At 42.4% G+C, this 21,092-nt stretch overlaps 1 protein-coding gene across 1 annotated transcript in view; it reads right to left on the bottom strand.

Annotated features, from left to right (window-relative positions):
* Positions 1–21,092, bottom strand: part of adgrb2 (adhesion G protein-coupled receptor B2) — a 356,837-nt gene that overhangs the window by 99,512 nt on the left and 236,233 nt on the right. Inside the window, exon 17 of the mRNA XM_080734701.1 lies at positions 8,526–8,652. Within this exon, the coding sequence (XP_080590827.1) occupies positions 8,526–8,652 (127 nt within the window). The remainder of the gene's footprint in view (positions 1–8,525; positions 8,653–21,092) is intronic.

Raw genomic sequence — 21,092 nt, forward strand, 5'->3', positions numbered from 1 at the left:
ACCAAGAATTGAGGCATTACATTTTGTATACATTTTGTGAAAATAGCCGATCTACATGTTCACAACGCCGAGCCGCTGTGAGCGTGTAGATCGTCTATTTTCACAATTTCTGCCTCTAATATTGGAGAATTTGGCCAATGTTTAATTTGTCATTTTAGAGGTATTAAAAAGTCCTTAGATTGTCACTTTAGAAATGTGCAGATACCCTTAGATACACTTAAACATTATGTTGGTTTGTTTACTGTTGAGGGAGAAAACAATGTTGCACATTAAGTTAATCATCTGGGGCCCCCCCCAAAATAATTTGGGGACCCCCCTGGGGGTCCCGACCCACAGGTTGAGAACCACTGAGACAAAGTACCGGAGTGCTTGGTTTAAAAGCGATACGCATTCAAAAGTATTATATGCCCACAACGCTTTGTACAGCAGCGCATTGTGAGCTCGTAGGCAATTTTCACTATATAAAATAGGGCTTAAGGGGGTAATGTGTGTTTGTAAGTTTGGATCCCTTAGAAATGGAGTCAAAAGCACAAAGTGAGTCTTTGAAATGTAGTGGAGTAAATCCTGAGCTACCAAAAATAAAACAACCAAATGTACAGATACAGATACAAAAAAAGTACTTGAGTACCGAGTGCAGTACACAAGTAAAAGTACTAGTTACTGTCCACCGCTGAGAGTTTGCACTTGTGCATCCACCCGTATCCATGTCTACGGGAGTCTGCATGTTTCTATGTGAGAATCCAATCTGAAGCCAATCTGTACAGGCTTGACACGTGTGTGCTCTGAAAGGCCCTGAAGCCAAATAGCACACTCAGCTCTCGGTCGCAAAAGGCTGCTGACTGTTGACACATAAGCACAATGACCCGTACCTCCTGCCCCCCACCCCACCCCACCCTGTGCTGGTCTAATGGAGTAATGGGGCTCAATGATGAATCACTAATGTTCAGAAATGTCACATGAGTGAATGTGTACATTTTCTTTCTCCACTCCAGCACACTGTATGGCACGGCTAACCCATCGCTACAGAGAGGGCAAAGTCAATATTAGACTGTGTGTGTGTGTGTGTGTGTGTGTGTGTGTGCGTGCGTGCGTGCGTGCGTGCGTGCGTGCGTGCGTGCGTGCGTGCGTGCGTGCGTTGCGTGCATGCGTGCGTGCTTGCGTGCGTGCGTTGCGTGCATGCGTGCGTGCTTGCACGTGTGTGCGCGCGGGGGAAGGGGAAGAGTGAGTATCGGCCTTATATTTCCTATTTCCCCTTACACAGGAATTAATGCCTGTTAGCATAGGTAGACAATCTACACCAGTGGTTCTCAAACATGTTCATGTCAAGGACCCCCAAAACTATCTTAATTGGCTGTGGACCCCATCTAAAAAAAATTGTGCCAGGGACATCCGGAAGCAAACATTTCTGTTAAAAAAATTTCCTTTAAAAATATTGTGTTCATTGTGTCTATGCTGCTATTATGATCGGTAGACAGGTTCTGATAAGGGGTTGGAAGAATGCTCTCCTCATTCTAAGACTGGTTTGTAGAGATTATAGATTTATCCTGAAGTGGGGAAGCTATATAACGTATATTGATAAGAGAACGGAGATGTGGTATTATTAGCGCAACATACTGCTACAGTACCATATGGCATTGTCTTACTTTTACATTTTCTATGTTATTCATTATATTGTATTGTATTTTTTTGCTGTTTTCTTTAATTTATTGTCCATTTGCATGTTAATTATTTTGTTCATATCCTATGTTTGTGTGTAAAATTTGAAAACCTAATAAAAATTGAGTCATAAAGAAATCATGCTATTGTCTTCAAAGATTGTTTTTGTTTTTGTTTTTAAGAGCAGATCTATAAGCAGATCTACAAGCTCATAGTGTGGCACACTATATTAACTTATTTTGCTAGGGAAAATAAGTTGTATACATAAAAGGATATATTTTAATTTTTTTGGCACACTTTCTAAATCCGAACAAGAATATCCTCCCTTGTGTCAGAAAATAATTTCCAAACTCATCAAAATGAGATTTCGAGCTATACATAAGCAAACAAGGATATAGCAGGGGGAGGGGGGTTGGTAGACTAAAGGCCAGGACATATTAGACAGAGACAGGGACGTTTTTTTACGTCTGTGGGTTCATACTGCGACACGTTTCTTATGTGTATTAGGGCCAAGAGGTTATTCATCTTCTAGTCTGGAGGGAAGCAAGCAGCTTTTACCCCCAGGCATTAGGCTGCAATATTATATAAGAGGGATGAGTAGACAGGGGTAAAGAAAGATACTATACTCAAGATGACATAAAAGCAGACAGTGAATCAATGTCATAACAATGTGTTCATTAAATGCATATGTCATTTACGTATTAGGGATGGGACAATAAGCGATATTATCGCTTAAACACACTATAGTATGGTATAGCTTTATCATGATAAAAAAACACTCAAAACACTTTTAATTTATTGTGATATTGTCCTCCGTCATACTCTGGGATCAATTCACCTTTTATTTGCCGAGCTGCCTATCTGGTACCACTTATATAATGGTACTTAAATACGTACTTAATAGTTTTTTTTCACTCTATCAAATGTCTTTGCCAAAAAATAGCCCATCTACAAGCTCACAACGCGTCGCATAGATCTGCTATTTTTGGGCAAATATTCCGCTCCAGGATAATGGATTTTGAACGCAATAATATCGTAAAATTTCTTTTGTCACAATAATCGTGATATGAAATGTTCATATCGTCCCATCCCTATTACGTATACATGAATGTCAGGTACAGTATGAACATTATCTTTGTAACTATGTCGAGAAAAATGTGTGTTTCTTTTTTAGGACAGTATCGTGTTGTAAAGTGAATGGTGAGTAACTGTGTGTGCTGTAAACCTGTCACGGACCCACAAATTGATTTATATTTGGCCGCTTTTATGCCAGTGGCCCCTAGAAGGGAAGATTTGTGTTAAATTATTCAAAACATTTTCAAAGATTTTTGTTGTTGTTGTTGTTGTGAGCTTGATTGATTGATTGAAGAATTTATTAGAAGTTTGCAATAGAAAGAAGTACAGTTTCATGACAGTACAAATCACTGGTACAAGGTCAACTAAAAGGAGATCCTTGAAAGCCGAGGCTTATTTCCACAGGAACCACACTTTAAGTATCTCATATAACATTGAAAGACAGACGGATAGAACATAGTACTTTATCTAGGATAATATCAGTTTCAAAAGCATAACATCAAATGCAAAGGCAGAAAAAAAAGAAAAGGGGGGGGGGGGGGGGGAGCATGGGGGCTTAGTCTATTTACAAGTCACGGGTAGCAGCTGTCTGAAGGTGACTTTTCATACCAATTTTGAAGGAGGCTAGGGATTTGCTCTCCTTTAAGGCTTGTGGAAGGGCGTTCCACATGTTGATGGTATAGCAGGAGAACGAGTTAGTGCCTTGTTTAGTGTTATAGATTGGCTATACATGGATGTGTACTCTAGCACTCACATAGCATTCTGCAGTGTTAAGTGTCCATTTACACTCCATCAATATTTAAAGCATTGTGAGCAATCAATCTGCTCGTATTGTTCGCGCGTAATCCATCATCATCAAACAGCTGTAAAAAAAAACAACTCAAGTGAAGTAAGCTACATTATCTCTCAGACGAAGGTACTAATCAAGTAGACATGGTCAGCAGAAACTGTTAAGTGATTGCTCCCATGCGGTTGACGTTCTGCTGAATACGTCAACGCTTCCACATTGATTGTAGATGCGTGTCTTGTGGTGCCAAGACAGATTGTGTCTTGGTGCGTTTGTGTGTTCCACTTCCCAATGGGGCCGCTAACCTTAAAGATGGGGTGCCATGATTTTACCCCCACCTAAAACATGATTATCAGTTATCAGTATTATGATTATACTAGGAGGAAGATTTTTTCCCAAAAAGTGTACAGAAAGAGTTAAAATTTGTTTTTTATGTGGCCACACCCACCAGTTCATTTAGTATGCATGGTTGTCATGGTGGGTGGTGACCCAGCTGATGTTAGCCACACCCACAGTGTTGGGTGAATGGTAAAAGGGGAGGGGATGATTATATGATGTCACTCTATCTGTGTTTTTGGATCGGCACTTTTGACCCACAAGGTGGCAGCCTCGAGAAAGAAACCCAAAATACAAAAGGAATACATAATTGCTCATAACAACCACACCAGGGGGTCTAATGAAAAACTGTCAACCTCCTAGACACATGAAAACCAGAAATAGTACAAAACTATGGCACCACCTCTTTAACAAAAACACATAGCAGATGCTAATAGTCGCGGTGTGACGCGTTGTAGCGATAAAACTGATTTTGACATAATATTTACAAATTTCACTGGGGACCCCCTGTGACTCCCTCAATGACCCCTCCTGGGGTTCCCGGACCCCACTTTGAGAACCGCTGCCTTACATGATCGTACTCACATGCTTCTAAGAGTTCTATAGCCCACAGCGCCTGTGGCGCTGTGGGCTCATTGAAATTCCTGCTCCGGGCTCAAAGTAGACACCATCTCTTTCTGTCGACTGTCGTCACACTTGTTTCCCTTCCCCTCCCTTCATCTCTCTCTCTCTCTCTCTCTCTCTCTCTCTCTCTCTCTCTCTCTCTCTCTCTCTCTCTCTCTCTCTCTCTCTCTCTCTCTCTCTCTCTCTCTCACTCTCACTCTCACTCTCTCTCTCTCTCACTCTTTCTCTCTCTGCCAGCTCAGACGTGTGTGACTGTGTTTTCTCATTGGCTGAACTTTTGCTCCCATAATCCTTCATTCCTGGCAACTGCTTTCCATCTCCTTGGAGCCTGGCTGAAGTTGTCCTTGAGTACCGATGTGTGTGTGTGTGTGTGTGTGTGTGTGTGTGTGTGTGTGTGTGTGTGTGTGTGTGTGTGTTGTGTGTGTGTGTGTGTGTGTGTGTGTGTGTGTGTGAGTGAGAGAGAGAGGAGGGGACGTCAACTTTATCGGCATCCTAATATCTACCATTACAGTAGTGGAGAGTAAATAAGTACATTTACTTAAAGGGCAACGAAAGATGCAATTCTGGGAAATTGCAAGTGTGGTTGCTGTGACACGAGTCACACTTGTGAAAATTAATTCAATCTTACCATTTGAATTTTCCCCATTCAAGTCAATGGGGGAAATTAATTCACTAATTAATTAATGGCAATATATGGAGATCTGTCAGTCCTTGTCCCTTTTATGCCCAAATATTAAGCCCATATCTTGGAATGCCCATAAATGGACATACTGGAGAAACCGTCATTAGAACACAGAGGGTTCCCGAAGGGTTCCCAGTTCGATCCCGGGCTCCCCCAGAGTTAGTTGCTCAAGAGTCCTTGAGCAAGACTCTGAACCCCTAGTTGCTCCCGGTGAGCAGGTTGGTGCCTTGCATGGTTTCCTCCGCCATCGGTGTATGAATGTGTGTGTGAATGGGTGAATGTAATGTGCAATCTATGTAAAGTGCCTTGGATAAAGGCGCTATACAAATGTACCATTTACTGGTTGAATTTGGCTTCCATGTCAGTCTCATGTCTCATGTCAGTCTCACTTCTGCACTTTGAAGATTTTAGATGTATTACTAGAAATACTGTTCCTACAAAACAGTGTGGGCTTGCATGTAACACTGTTGTTACATGTTGTTACTGTTGTACTTTCATGTATTTTTTGGTCAATAATTGTGTCCTTTCCCTCAAGCATAAATACAGTCCTTTTTACTCACCAATATATTTAGATTGTTGTATTGCCAATGAGAATATCAGTACTTCTTCCACCAATGCCATTATAGAGCAAAAATAATGAATTTCATTACACACAGGCATCTTCTTAACACATTCTCTTGTCATTTTCTCCGCGTCCGACATAATCACACTAATTATCGGCTGTCAGGAGCGAGTAAGAAAACAAGTCCGCCGGCGACACCTTGAAAGCGAGGCTGAGGCTGACGTTGACGCTGTCTATAATGGCATAGGGAGGGAGACACAGCTGGAGGCGTTAATAAGGTGACACGTAATAAAGAGTGAGGAAAGTGAAATGACAAGTATAGAGAGGCGAGGAGTGAGCGGAGGGGAGGGGGTAAATCGATAGCGGAACAGCAGAGGGGAAGTGGCAGCGAGCGGGGCGTAAAGGGAAACACAGAGAGGGTTAAAAGGGAGTATCACCCATTGTCAACTTTGAACTATGTCATTAATATACCTATACCAGTTATGTGGAAATAATAAAAAAGTCCCCCCTTCTGAGTTGCCTAGAACTGGAGGATTGATTGTGGGGTCATGCAAGCCAAAGCCTTCATGATGTCACTGATCACATGACCCCACAATCAATCCTCCAGTTCTAGGCAACACAGAGGGGGGGACTTTTTTCTTATTTCCACACAATAACACTAAGGTATATTAATGACATAGTTGAAAATGAGTGGTATTCCCCTTGAAGTACTGTAACAGGAGAACAAAGGATGTTGAGGGAACGGGTTCGTATAATGAATGACAGCGTTGGAAGTGTTGGAAGTATTCCAAATTATAATTGTTTACTTAACCACTCCCATGGTTGAGTGGAGTCCCTCAGGACTCTATGCTAGTGTATTTTGTGTCCTCTGTTATTGTGGGACACGCTGTGAGCTTGTTGATCTGCTATTTTCACACAGTTAATGATGATTGAGGAAGGGTCTTGAGTTTGGAAAAGGGAGAGAAAGTGAGTGACCTGCCGCGTCCTTCACTGTCCTTTAGTGGAAGACAATGCAACAATTGGCATTACGGAGGACGGACCACAAAAGGCTATATTGATCAGGTCAAAAACACCATGTTCAGGGATGCACGCAAACCCCAAATTCTTGCACATTTTGGAAGAAACCAATACTATAGAGAAAGGCTTGTGTGCAACATCCTGGGGTGTGATCTATCACATAACTAAAAGAATATGTTTAAACCATGATATAAAATGATTCTAACTATATAAATATAATATAACAAAATGTTTGGATCCCAAATATCTCCTCAGATTCAACAGGCATGAACGCAGGCCATTAATCGTTGCATGGGCTTTTTATAGATGTGAAGGCCACACACTGCGGGCAAAACAGAACCAGGCAGAACAAGAACTCTTGTCTTCTCTACACCAATCTCTCGAGACAGAGTCAATGATGGAAAAGGAAGAGAGACAGACCGAGTGGGCATCACCCTTACTTTGATGATATGGTTCCCAGATTGTCTCTACACAGAAAAGTGTATTTAACTCTGTTAAACTCTGAGTGTGTGTGTGTGTGTGTGTGTGTGTGTGTGTGTGTGTGTGTGTGTGTGTGTGTGTGTGTGTGTGTGTGTGTGTGTGTGTGTGTGTGTGTGGAGCATTAGAGGTCCATTGTTACACTCAAGAGTTAAACTGACTCAGGATTTGACTGTGTATGAGTTTGTCTTTCACGCACAATCACATTTTCTCTCTATGCACACACATACAAATATGTGCAATCGCACACACCCACACGCACACAGGGACATGCGCACTTATCAATAAAGTAACTCAGTGTGTTAAAACAAAATACTAATTTACTACGACTGGCAGTCCGTCAATGTGACATTGATCAAGGTAAAATACAAGTGACAAAAATGCTGTATGCACTGTCACTGCCTGTGGTGCAAGAAACGTATCGAACAAGACAAGTGTGCAGGGGTGTACACAAAGGAGGGGAAAGTGGGACTTAGTTACTAGGGCCCAAGGTGGAGGGGCCTTCATTATTTTACACTTTAGCTATTGAAAAATAACAGATATACAAGCTCACATTGCTGCGAGCTTGTAGATCTGCTATTTTTGAAAAGTCGTGAAAATGTGTGCAAATCTTCGAATATAGGCCTATGTGTTTTTTGAGCGAACATTTTGAACTGAAATGTTGAGTCTGGGGGGTCCCTGGAACTAAATATTTTGAGATGGGGGTCCGCGGCCAAATACATATCATTTAGGGGGTCCTTGACAGTGGTTTGAGCACCACTGACATAAAAACTTAGGTTTTTCAAAAAACCTTAGAAGGATTTGAAATATTCAAAGAATTCTTACAAGCTCGCAAGCTTGTATATCTGCTATTTTTCAAAAGTTAAAGCACAAAATAATTGAAGTGAATCCTTGCACCCAGGGCCCAGAATCTGGTGCGACACCCCTGCAAGTGTGACTATATTCATCATTGTCCAAATGCATTGCTTCATCTGTTCCGATTTCATGCTGCAAGGACATAATCTATGAAAGAGAGACACCACCTTGGTCTCCAAAAAAAGCTGTAAAAAGAGACGTGTCACCTATGCAGTTATTCAGACAAACTGGCACACTTAGAGAACGATAAAACCAGATATTATGGTGCACACTAAAACCGGCTGTAGTCTTATATTGCAAAAGCTGCGTACAATTTAAATAACGACTGCCTCTCATTAATTTAACTCACTACTCTGACTTCTGGTAGGGTTATTAGCATGTTAGCACGTTAGCCCCAGAGAGCACAGTTATCTAGCCCTGCAGAGCAGAGTGGGGGCTAGGTGGCGGTGACTCACCGGGTCTTTAGCTTGCTGCGCTAGGACGGCGTAGGTGGATATCCTGCTGCACAGGCATTTGGTGTGGACTGGGGTAGACACGACCGTTTGGCAGCCTTCCGTGCCCCAGTTTTCTGGACCAGCTTCCCTGGAGGTTTTGGGAGGGAAGAGGGACACAAACAACAGTGTGAGTTGAAGGCAGGCACATCCAAGTTAACGGTTACAGTAATACAGTACACCAGTGCTGGACAGTGAAGACATACAGTACATACTTGAGTGCTGTATTTAAGTACCCTTTTTGAATATACATTTTTACTTTTTCATGTTTTTATGACTTCAGCCTCCACTACATTTCTAGGAAGGGAACATGAATGAATTAACCAAACGTTAGCCCCATTTCAAATGTAGGCCTAGTGAAAATAGCAGATCCATACACTTGTAGAGTTGCTATTAAAAAAAAAGAATCATAAATGTTTCAAAAAAAAATGTTTCAGAAAATAGATTTTCTGAATTTTTCAAAAGAAATTAAAGATGTCTTCTGAAATAGTGAAAATAGCAGATTGACAGAGGCTATATTCACAATCATTGAAATAGGGATCAAGTGTTTTCTGTAAGTTAGGGTCCCGGGAAACACACCAAATTTCTCTTCTGGGTCTCGACAGACAGACAGACAGACAGACAGACAGACAGACAGACAGACAGACAGCTTCCAGAGATCACCATCCACTATCATCCATTTCCCATTCAGTCTACAGGCTCATTGTGCAGTGATGCCCACACTCACACGACAGGTCCATTCATTCAGTTGGCACGAGAAGCCAGTGTCACCCCAATAGAGGGTATGCACGTCCACTGGGACCCGCCCCCTAATCTAGACTGAGTGGCAAAACATTGAGCAGCATGGAGCATTGGAGTTTGGGAAGTGCTAGTTGCAAATCACTCAAAGGCCCTGTATACCACCTGTTTCTAATTTGCACATAATGCAGGAGGCAGCAGGATGTTGTGTTGTTGAAAACGAGTGCTTCCAAACTCTGACACTTGGAAAAATAAAAATGCACAGAATGTCTTGACAGAAAGTAGCTCATAACATGCCTATGGTGGATTATTATGAAACAAAAGCTTTGCAGATAGAAAGAGGATAATTCAAGCTTTCAGTACAGCCGTAATGTTGGTGAGTTAACTTTGTTTAATACAATCAGAAAGGACTTTTCTGTTTGGATGTATGGGCTGTCAATGGCAGAAATTAGTTTTTTGCCACTCAGTAGGCGTGTTCCCACATAACTTCCAGCAACAGTGATGTCACGCGCATACCCTCTATTGGTACCCTTTGAATCCACCCTATTCTTCACAACCCCAAACACTCTGCCTCTGTCTTCATTTCGTTTCGTTTCACCTTATCAATCTGTCTTCCCTTGAGCCACACAGGGAATTGGATGAACCCCCTAAAAGTCTCACAAAAGAAGAAAATGCTGGGCTATTGAGAATGAAAATGGGAAGTGTTGAATCAGCGAATGTTAACAATGCTAATGTGGCATACGTAAATGGTGGACAGGGGTTATTCAGCAATTTATGGGTGAATTGGCTTCTAAAGTGTCACTGGGAATGCGGCTCACTAGAACCGTAATGTTATAGGGGGAAAATGGACATCTTAATTGGCCTATTTTTTTTTCTTCTTACCTTCATTTGCCCTCTCCTCCACCTCTCTCTAAACGCTCTAATGAAAGGTTCAATCTGGGGGTCGATCGATAGCACCACAGTGAGATTCAAATTGAACTAATTACCCTGGCAGCTACCGCTATACACTGACCTCATGTTTAAAGCTAAAGGACTTATTTGAATGAATAAAAGGTGTTTGTTTTTTTCCTCCCCAGTCCCCCCACACACAAATGGCTAACCTGGGAGGACATAGAGTCCCCGTCCTACTCCTTCTGCCCAAAACGCCTCCCCAGCCCTTAGAATGTGCAGTGACAAATATCACGATCCCACCCGGCTTCCCTCCCTAAATCCATTATGTCTAACCAATCTGCATCTTAAACCAATAAAAAGAACATCTGCAATGGTTACAGGTGATCTCTAGCTTGAGAGAAATGTCGTCCCTGATGCATAGGACTACTGGTCGACAGCAGACGGCACAACGGATTGGGCAACAGACGCGCCGCCATCTTTATTGTAGTTCGGGCATCGTCTTGGAAACACTATTCTAGCTAACGGAGAAATGCGATTGAAGGCAATTGTCATACCTGGATGTAAGCAAAGGGTCCATAGAATTTTAGACACGCCGATTTGACAGACTTTATAAGTCAAATAATGTACACAGCTTAAAATCGTTGGTGACAAAGTAGAAGTCATGAACATGAATCTTCAAAAACATGAAAACAAGAAGGCCTTTAATCAGGCACTGGATTCCTAAACAGCCAATGATATATCTCTCTTCCATGCCTCCCTCAATGAAGTGTCATTGCTCAGCTGAGATGATGAATAGCAACATAATTGAATTACAAGGCAACAAGGCAGAGTGGGCTGTGCTTTCATGGCTGATGCTTTAGTGGAGAACTTAATTAGCTCTCCTCAAGTTAACAGCAACGAGCGTAGTTTACAACACATAGAGGAAGAACTTAATGAAGTGACGCCTTACTAAGGACTTTGCTACAGTATACCGGGATTTGCATGGAATTTGCAATGCTTCAAAGCAGGAGGAATGTGTGTGGGCTTCAAATGGCACAATATATTGTCGCTGGCAGATACGTAGAAAACTTGTATCTCTATATTTCATCTTTGAATGCATTTTGGGCGGTGCTCCTGGAAGGAGCTAAGCTCCGACATCTGGCTTTGTCCGGTTCCCAAAAGATCTTCGGCTCCAAAAAATGTCCAGGCCCATTTTTTAGCGTGGCCCAAGTCTGGCCTAGATAAGGCCTACATCTTGGCACAATCGGCTCAAGTTTGTTGTTCACCCCGGGTCCCATTGTCCAAGCTTCGCAGGCAAAAATAGAACCGCTCACTTCACATTAGGTGTGATTTTTTTTAAATAAATGAATGCTCCATAACCATAATCCATAATCCATTATAACTTAAGCCCTATTTTATACTTTGTATGCCAGGGTAGCCCAAAAATAGATCTACAAGCTCATGTGTCGCTTTTTGTGAGCTTACACAGCTTCCTTTTTTTTCTCGATTTCCTCAAAAGTAACGGTTTTGACCATACATGGTTTCCTCCCAACAGCAACGATACAGTATGCGAGCACTGTTTACCTCCCTGGAGGTGGGTGGGTGACAACTTTATAAGTTATACTGAGTCGAGTCTTTGGGTCGGAGTCATGTCTGCTCTAGTTTCCACCCTTATATAACCACACTGACAAGTGTCAAAGGCCTGGGATTCAAGCTGCGGTAGGAATAGCTCACAGGTTGGCGTAGGGAGAAAAGACATGGGGAAAGTGTGGTGTTGTAGATACAGTATTTGCTTCTAAACACAGCAGCAGGTCCAGACAGAAGGACCAGCCGGTATGTCCATTTGCGGGGACTTGCTGCATATTATCATCCGGATGGAAACTTATGGGTTATTCCTTCTGAACACCCACATTACGCGCGCACGCACTCAAGCACTCACACACGCACGCACAAACACGTTTGCATTACTACTTGTGAGGAAATCAAGATTTTATGAATGCCAACATATTTTTATTATGATTATATTTATTAATTTCTTTAAACCGAAAATATAATGGTCTATATTAGCGATCCTTGCCCGGTCGAACTTATGTGCTCTGAATTATGTGTAGTTTGGTATATTATGGGGTGTGCACAGTAAATGAGTGCACCAAATTTGGGCACTGTTTCAGCATGCAGCTGCTACCATGGCGGGTACACATGCGCAGTACAGGCGGTGGTATCAGTGATGTCAGTTATCTCCAAATTTGGGCATTTTTAGTATCAGTGATACCAGTAAGTCGCATACACAAACTTTAGAAGGCAATGGAAGCTAATTAGGAGGGAATATGGGAAATGGGACAGATCCATGTTGATGACATGACTTTAGAGATACTGTGTACCGCTTTGCGTGATTTTAGGGCAAGATATTCGTAGGATGTGTACATTGTGTACTTGTATTACCTATAAACAAGTACAGTAATACACACACACGCACGCACACACACACACACACACACACACACACACACACACATGGTACACATGTCTGCCATGCTGTCAGAAAGCGAGAGAGGAGTGAAATTCCCTAATGATCACCTGCACGGTGACATCTTCAAAGACGGCACATCTGAAAATGAGTGACAGGGACAAAGTGTGCTCTGTGGAGACAGCTTGTCAGGCAGCAGCGCGGTGCGTTTGTCTTCACCTGCGTTCGCCTGCTCTTGAATCTTGTTCTGACGACCAGATGACTTCATGAATATTTTGCCGTCAGGGACAAACTTGGTTGTTGTCTGATGGTTGTTAAGAATGTTTGGATGACTTCAGGCATTTGTGCGCGTGTGTATGTTTATGCACGTGCAAGGGTGTGCGTGCGTGTGTGTTTGAACACACGGCAGTGTGAAAGCTAATGATAATGCTTAACCATGTCTACAGTTTTGTGTCTCTTTGTCTCTTTGTATTGTTTATGTTTTGGGTTTTTAGTGACATGCAGTGATTTGATTGTGCGTTAAGTGTACTTAAGGTAGACTAATTATTTAATGCCGCATTGTCTCGGATTAAGCCCACTGGGATTTGCAAATTCACTGCTACCGTCTCTGCTTTTCCATCCATCTGTCCGTGTTTGAATACCGTCCTTGAATGCTTCCTTGCAAGCCATGTACTGCAGAGTGACGTTCATTCGAACAGAAGCGGCCCCACATGAGATGTCATGTTGAGTATTTACAAATGGCTTCACTTACACAAGTGATATATCGCCATATGGACTATGATTACACATGCATTAATGACTGTGTGCACTAAGGACAGATGGAGCGAGATGCTCCATGCTACTTAAGCAAGCTAAGCCACACACATCCAACACATGCCTGTATTGTAGGCCTGGGTGATATGGACAAAATCAAACGTCTCACCGTTTTTGACCAAATAGTCCAATATCGATATTGTGACGAAACAACAACACTTCTGTCATAATCATGATATTGTGATACCCAAACTCCCAGATGATATCTAGTCTCAAATCATACATTTTAAGCCCTGGCCTAATGCATTGATTCTCAACCTTTTTAATTTCAAGGACCCCCAGTTTGACCACTTTGATCACCTCGATCCGATTGTGATTTCCGGTTGCTGCTGCGTTGTTTTCTTTCCCCCACATGAATGCAGAACGGCCGGTTGGAATAAAATATGGATTTACCAAACAAATATTCCACAATGTATGTTCACAATTACAATACCAGAGGCAGCTCCACAGATCACGTCCAACACAGATTTGGCACAAACAAAGGGTTAAATGTGTTCTCCTGCTATGCCGCAAAAATGTAGAACGCCCCAACCAATGGCCTTAAAGGAGTATAGATCCCTATCCTCCTTTAAGAACGATCTGAAAAGTCCATTACAGGCGGCTGCTATTCGACACTGTTAAAAAAGACAAAGCCTATCCTTACCTCCCCTTTCTACAGTAAATACAATTTCTTTTTGAGCGGTGGTCACAACGCTCCTATACGTGGCCGTGTGTGTGGGTCTGTCTGTCTGTCTGTCTGTCTGTCTGTCTGTCTGTCTGTCTGTCTGTCTGTCTGTCTGTCTGTCTGTCTGTCTGTCTGTCTGTCTCCGGGTATGTAGCCTGCAGTAACCTTTTCTGACCACACATGTTAAGGGAGGGGCGCTGTTGCACACACACACACACACACACACACACACACACACACACACACACACACACACACACACACACACACACACACACACACACACACACACACACACACACACACACACACACACACACACACACACACACACACACACACACACACACACACACACACACACACACACACATAAATCGTGTTCTGGCTTGGATCAATGGATGTATACCTTTAGTAAAATCATGTTTTGCCAATTAGTTGGGGCCCATTTGCAATATCCTGGTGTGCCATTACTTGTTTACATTAGCCTAAAAGTGTGGCTTTTCTCTACTGTCAAAATGGCAAAACAGCTTTGTATGCAAGATAATATTCAACAGTCATTCCGCATACAGTAGCTCCCTCTGTGTACAGTGTTGCTGCTTGGTTTAGATGTCTCATACCTCAGATGCTCCATTAAGTACTATAGAAAACGCAACAATGGTGACTAAGCTACTTTACTTTAATTAATTAAGCCTAGCGTTTGGATGTAATGAAACCGCTGTTGTGTTATGTTGGTGTGTAATGACTCACAATGGCAGCTATACCACTGCCAGAGGACAATAGAAGCAATTTCCCTTCCCTCGATGGTGATGTGTGGATTTTAGCCTTATTACTCCGATGCACTTTGTGCCATTTTATCATTTTTATTTAATTCACACTTCCAATAGTTTCCTCCAAATAACTGATGATATTAGTGACTCATATCCCTAATGTCATCCATTCTATAGTGAAGTGAAGCTTTTTAGCTGCCATGTGCAGGGTTCCTATAAGGGGCCATCGAGAACAATGCTTCTCAAGACTTACAGGTCTGTAACTCTTTACCCTTTAGTTCCATTAGGCTACACTTTCGGAGTTAAACACAGTGAGGATTTTACCGTGTAGATTGGGGTCCCAAAGATTAAATACATGATCAAATGGGGGTCCGCGGGGCCTAATGCATATCAAACTGGGGGTCCTTGAAATTAAAAAGGTTGAGTGTGTGCGTGTGTGTGTGCGTGCGTGTGTGCGCGCGTGCATACCTGTGTCCGTGGTGTAATCTCGCAAACCACTGGACCGATCAGCTACAAATTTCTTATGCACACTGCCAGTAGGCCGAGGAATTACATCCACCACTGCACATCTGTGATGCTGTAGGTTTTAATGTATAGCCCATCAGGGGCGTCACACCAAATTCTGGGCCCTGGGTACAAGGTATCACTGCGGGCCCCCCAAGAATGTTAACTATTGAAAAATAGCAGATATACAAGCTCACTGCGAGCTTGTAGATCTGCTATTTTTGAAAAATTGTGAAAATGTGTGCAAGGAACCCATGTTTCCATGTCAGTGATGCTCAAACTTTTTCATGTCAAGGACCCCCAAAATGATATGAATTTGGCCACGGACCCCCATCTCAAAATATTTAGTTCCAGGGACCCCCCCCCCCCCCCCCGGAAGCAAAATTTGAGTTACAAATGTTCGCTTAAAAAAAACATATTCAAAGATTTGCACACATTTTCACGACTTTTCAAAAATAGCAGATCTACAAGCTCGCAGCGCGGCACTCGGTGCCGCGCGGTGAGCTTGTAGATCTGCTATTTTTCAATAGCTAAAGTTACTAGGGCCCCTCCACCTTGGGCCCTGGTAACTCAGTCCCACTTTCCTACCCCTTGTGACGCCCCTGTACCCCATCACACGGCGGTGTCGCTTACCAACAATAACTGAATTGCAAGCCCCTTTTATTTCTGCCATCTTTTCTCATCTTTGTATAATTTCTAATTTAGATATGCCAATTGCCAATTTCCTCATGTATGTTGTCCGTGTTGCTGTTGACCCCTACTGATTTGTCTTGAGGGTGGATGAGACCACTGGTTGCCAAACTTTTTATCTCAAGACCCGTTTTGCCCGAGAACCGAAAACAACGTGAAAACCGCAGATCTACAAGCTCACAATTTTAGAAATCTATTTATGGAAATTATTCATTTTTTTCTTCTTCATTTTATTTATGAAATACTTCTTTATGTTACACTACTTTTTGTTTAAACGTTTTTAAGTAGGAAACGGGAAAAAAAGGAGATATTTAGTCCTGATACATGTGACCTCTCCAGCCGATTCAGTTGAACTGGGAGAGCAGAAAGCATGCAGAGCACGCGCTGTTCTTCCCAGTTCTACTCCCCGGTTGAACCGGTGGTGTCAGGGCGACCAACCTGTAGGAGTCATATGAGCAGTGACAGAGATGTCCCCCCCGCCCCACCTCCTGTAAACACGGCAATGATACTGTAGCTTGAAAATCTGCTCTGTCACCTAGCTGTCGGCATGTGTCACCTTTGTTCTACGGCAGTGGTTCTCAAACCTTTGAATTTCAAGGACCCACCTTAACTCTGACAATATACAAATGGACCGAAATGGTTCATTTGTACACTGTCAGAGTTACAGGGGACTTTTTCTTTTGCTTAGGAGAAGAATTATATAAAATTAGTTTATAGAAATTCATACCATTTTTGGTATATGAGAGACAAAAATCAAAGGATGACGTTAAAGTAAGATGGGATAGGATTAAATAAGTTTTATACTTATTCCTACTCCTTTTTGAACATGGAAAATCTTTTTTTTTTTTTTTACATCGTCAAATGTTCAAAATAAAGACTTTAATTCATACAGACTTGTAAGGATCAATTTAGAACCCCTTCAAGGATCCCTGAGTGGCCTTGATCTCCACTTTGAGATCCACTGTTTTACGGGGCATAACTTAGCCCTGTGGTTCTCAAACTTTACTTTCAATGACCCCCAAAACTCAGTGTATATAAATGGAAGTGAATGGCCGTCTCAGAGGTTACATACCTGTGAGGGTCCATTTAGAACCCCCTCAAGGAACCCTGAGGCATGGACCCAACTTTGAGAAGCACTGAATTAAGCCACATAAGCCCTTAAAAAATATATATATATCGTCACTGTCGGGCAGAAACCTTGTATCTCCAAGTTTCACATTTCAAATCAATTTTTTTTAGCAAAGAAAAGCCCTGCTTCATCATACGAGGCGTTGTGTGCTTGTAGATCATCTGTTTTCACTAGTTTAAATTATTTTTTAAATGATACATACAAAACGAACGGCAACGACGATATGATAATAATAATAATCTGGGGATCCACATAGGAATCTCAGCCTGTGACGTCAGTCATATGATGTATCTGTGACTCCAAATTTGTCGCGTTTCAGCCCAGTTGAATTCCATTACATAATTGCGACCGTCAGGTCGCAGTTTAGTATCAAAACCTCCACCGGCCGTCCGTCCGTCGGTCGGTCACACGTCACACGTCACACCTTTGCCCTGCTCATATCTCCGCATCAGTATGACATCACACTGCTGACATCAGTATGACATCACACCGTACACAAATGACCCTTATATAAGACCGGCATTATCTACCGACAGATTAGTAACAAGATGTCAAAATCGTCTAGGAAGGATGGTGTGAGTCATGCTGGCACCCTTCGCGGCAGGAGGAAGCTGGTGCAATCGACCCCTTGGCTTGTCGGGACCCCTGCCTACTAACGGGGTGGCAGGCTATCACCTCAGACTAGAACCCGTACGGGGTGGCCGACACCAGCCCATTGACAAGAGAGAGGCCTTGATGTCCCTTTACTCTTTGATGGGGTGGCCAGTTGACTAAGAGTTTCCGTTCGGGCCTTCTCGATATTGTACAGATTTCCACGGGAAATCTGGGGGTGGCTGTTACAAAGACCCTCACTCACCTTCACGTCATGTGGCTAGTCGTTAGGTAGCCATAGTTACACGTTGAAGGTTGAATCTCCAGATATGGAGATAACCAACACATCCCTCCATATATGGAGATAACCGACAAATCTCACTAAGTCTGACCTCACAAGCCCCATATTTGGACACGAACAACATATAACTCCATATATAGAGACATAGCTGCTGACATCAGTATGACATCACACTGCTGACATCAGTATGACATCACACCGTACACAAATGACCCTTATATAAGACCGGCATTATCTACCGACAGATTGTGGAGATAAGTGACCAACGGTCGCTTATCCCCCGATTAGGGAGTCTTACTGGTTAAAGTTAAATCTATTTAAAAGTAAAACTAATTTTGGAGGCACTTCTGTGGTCTATTGACAGTGTGCACAAGTAATTCGGTCCTCATCGGTCCAGTGGTTTGCAACATTATCTCCGGACACACCGGCAGACCCACAGACCGACCCTCTCATGGGAGCTATTGCTCCCTACTTCAATACTTAAACCCCCTTTTCTGCATGATCCTCCAGAATACGCACTTCTCTTCTCCATCCACCCATGTTATTTGCTATCTTTTCAGAACTTGCGGCCACACCCCTGTCGTCTCCTTGGCCATCATTACTCATACAGTCACGCAGTGGAAAAGAGCGCATATCAGCATAAAGCATTATCTTGGTGACAACTCGGCCACAGACTATGAAATATGATGCGCTTGAAACTGAGACTGGTTCAACTTTTTCTTTTTATTGGTGGTGGTGGCGGGGGTGTTCGTGAGGTTTGGTTCAAAGACAACTAAATGTCATCTGCGAGACAAAGGTGTAAATTTGAGAGATTTGCATGCTGCTGCATTTGCATAGTACATCTGTGACAGTACATCTTTTATATTCCTAGTTTATTGTTCATCTGGTTTCATCATTTAGGTTCTGGTCTGTCACCTTCCGAAACTTTTTAGTTTTAGTTTTTTTCTTCTTAAAAAACAAAGATAAACTTTTATACCAGTTAGCTGCTAATACCGGTATAGGTGAACTCAGTACAGATGATTGCATATTTTACTCAGCAACAGATGGTAGGTAAGCTAAATAGCTGCTGATTTATGACTCAGCAAGGAGCAAGTGAATCACATTATGCCTGACTCATACTTTGTTATTGGTGTCCTGTGTCAAAAATAGCAGATCAACAACCTCTGCGATGCAGTCTAAATCAGGAAACAGCACCTAAAAGGGATAAGTGAAATGTACAGCAGGGGTGTTCAACAGGGGGTCCTCAAAGTTACTACAGGGGGTCCTCCAAATCTTTGAGTGATTGACATGAATCCAAAATACACTGACGATTGTGCTGTCAAAAAATGAAACTATACGGAATCTATGAACAGGTTGTTGGGGTCCCTGCTTCATCTCTGTCAAATAAGGGGTCCTTGGCCTGAAAACGTTGAAGACCCCTGATGTAAAGTATCGGTCTATTCAAGACACTGCACTGTAGCTTCAGTGGCAGCATGGTGATATGAGCTGTCATTATTGTCAATTACGGTTGACATTCTTGAAGCATCGAACAATTGTTTCAGATTGGACACGAAATTACTATTATTTCCACTTCTCCTGAGAGTATCTTGATTTGAACTTATATAATGTTCTTGATCTCATGTCACTTTCAATTATAGCCTCTTCATGTATACGCAAGGTTATTCATGAGATGGGTGTACCCACTTTTCACACTTCACTTCAGTGTCTTTTGTGTGTGTGTGCGTGCGTGTGCGTGTGCGTGTGTGCGTGTGCGTGTGCGTGTGTGTGAGTGTGCACTTTGAGGTAGAGAGAGGCAGAAATGCATTATATTCACCAGACTCCACTACCACTTTTAGCTCTTCTATTTAAAAAAATAAATAAATAAAATAAACCACAGGTGACCCCCTTTGTTCTGTAATGAGGAGCAATTGGCTTACAATGAGATGGCCTTCCAGGTACGCACGAGCCAATGACAATTCAATCTCAGCAGAGCACCGAGGTCAAAGCACCCCCCTCCCCCCCATTCCCACCATACTCCTTCCACATCATTCCTCATTTTATGTATGTCATATACAGTTAAAGAAAGGTCGGAATAGATGTCCTTATACTAACTAGTATGGTTTCCATTTTTAGAAGCACGCATTAGACACTTAAAGCTGCATTCCGTAAATGTATGACTTACCAGGTGCAAGACATGCAATTTCTCTAACCAGTATAGTCCTACCCAACCAGAGGATTTAGAATTCATAATAAAAGTGCTAGTTACTGTATATGACTGTGTGTTAGTTATATTGCATTAACATGCAGATTGGTTAAAATAAAATTTTATTCACTAAAGAAAGTGTGCAGCTTGCAGCTTTAATTCCATAAGCACACATGCACTGACCTGAACTATAAAACACTACTAATGAACTATATCATGCATTATGCTGTAGCCTACTGTATATATTTACATTGGAAAACCACAGCAAAACTGAAAATAACTTTGTACTTCAAGTTTAAAATTATAAATATATTTTTAAATGTCCAATTTTTTTTTCAAATATTATCAAATTATCTCGCGGCACCCCTGGACTGCCGTCGCGGCACCCCAGGGTGCCCCGTCACCCACTTTGAAAACCCTTGCCCTAATGTATCCTTCTAGCTACTGTAACGACTGCATATCCCCCTGCAGGATCAATAAAGTGCACTCTTACCCAAATACAGTATCTATCTTATTACTCTAACCTTTGCATACAGAATGCTTTGTGGATGGGATCGTCTGTATTTTAGGAACACTGACTCATGAATTTCAGGTCGCATCTTTTGTCACAGAGTGCACACGTGGCACTTTTGAACCAAACTCTTCGAAATGAAAATTATATACTGTAGCCGCCTTATGTTTTCGAAAATTCCCCAGAAACCCAAATATCCACCAGGCCAGCTCTTATGCTTTGCGGAACGGGATGATCCGAAGGGGACTGCGGCCGCTCCCCTGTGTGCTGAGGCACTCACTATAGCGTTTTGTGCCCACAA

This window comes from Nannobrachium achirus (assembly GCF_963921795.1).
Source record: "Nannobrachium achirus genome assembly, chromosome: 10".
NCBI classification, from domain to species: domain Eukaryota; kingdom Metazoa; phylum Chordata; class Actinopteri; order Myctophiformes; family Myctophidae; genus Nannobrachium; species Nannobrachium achirus.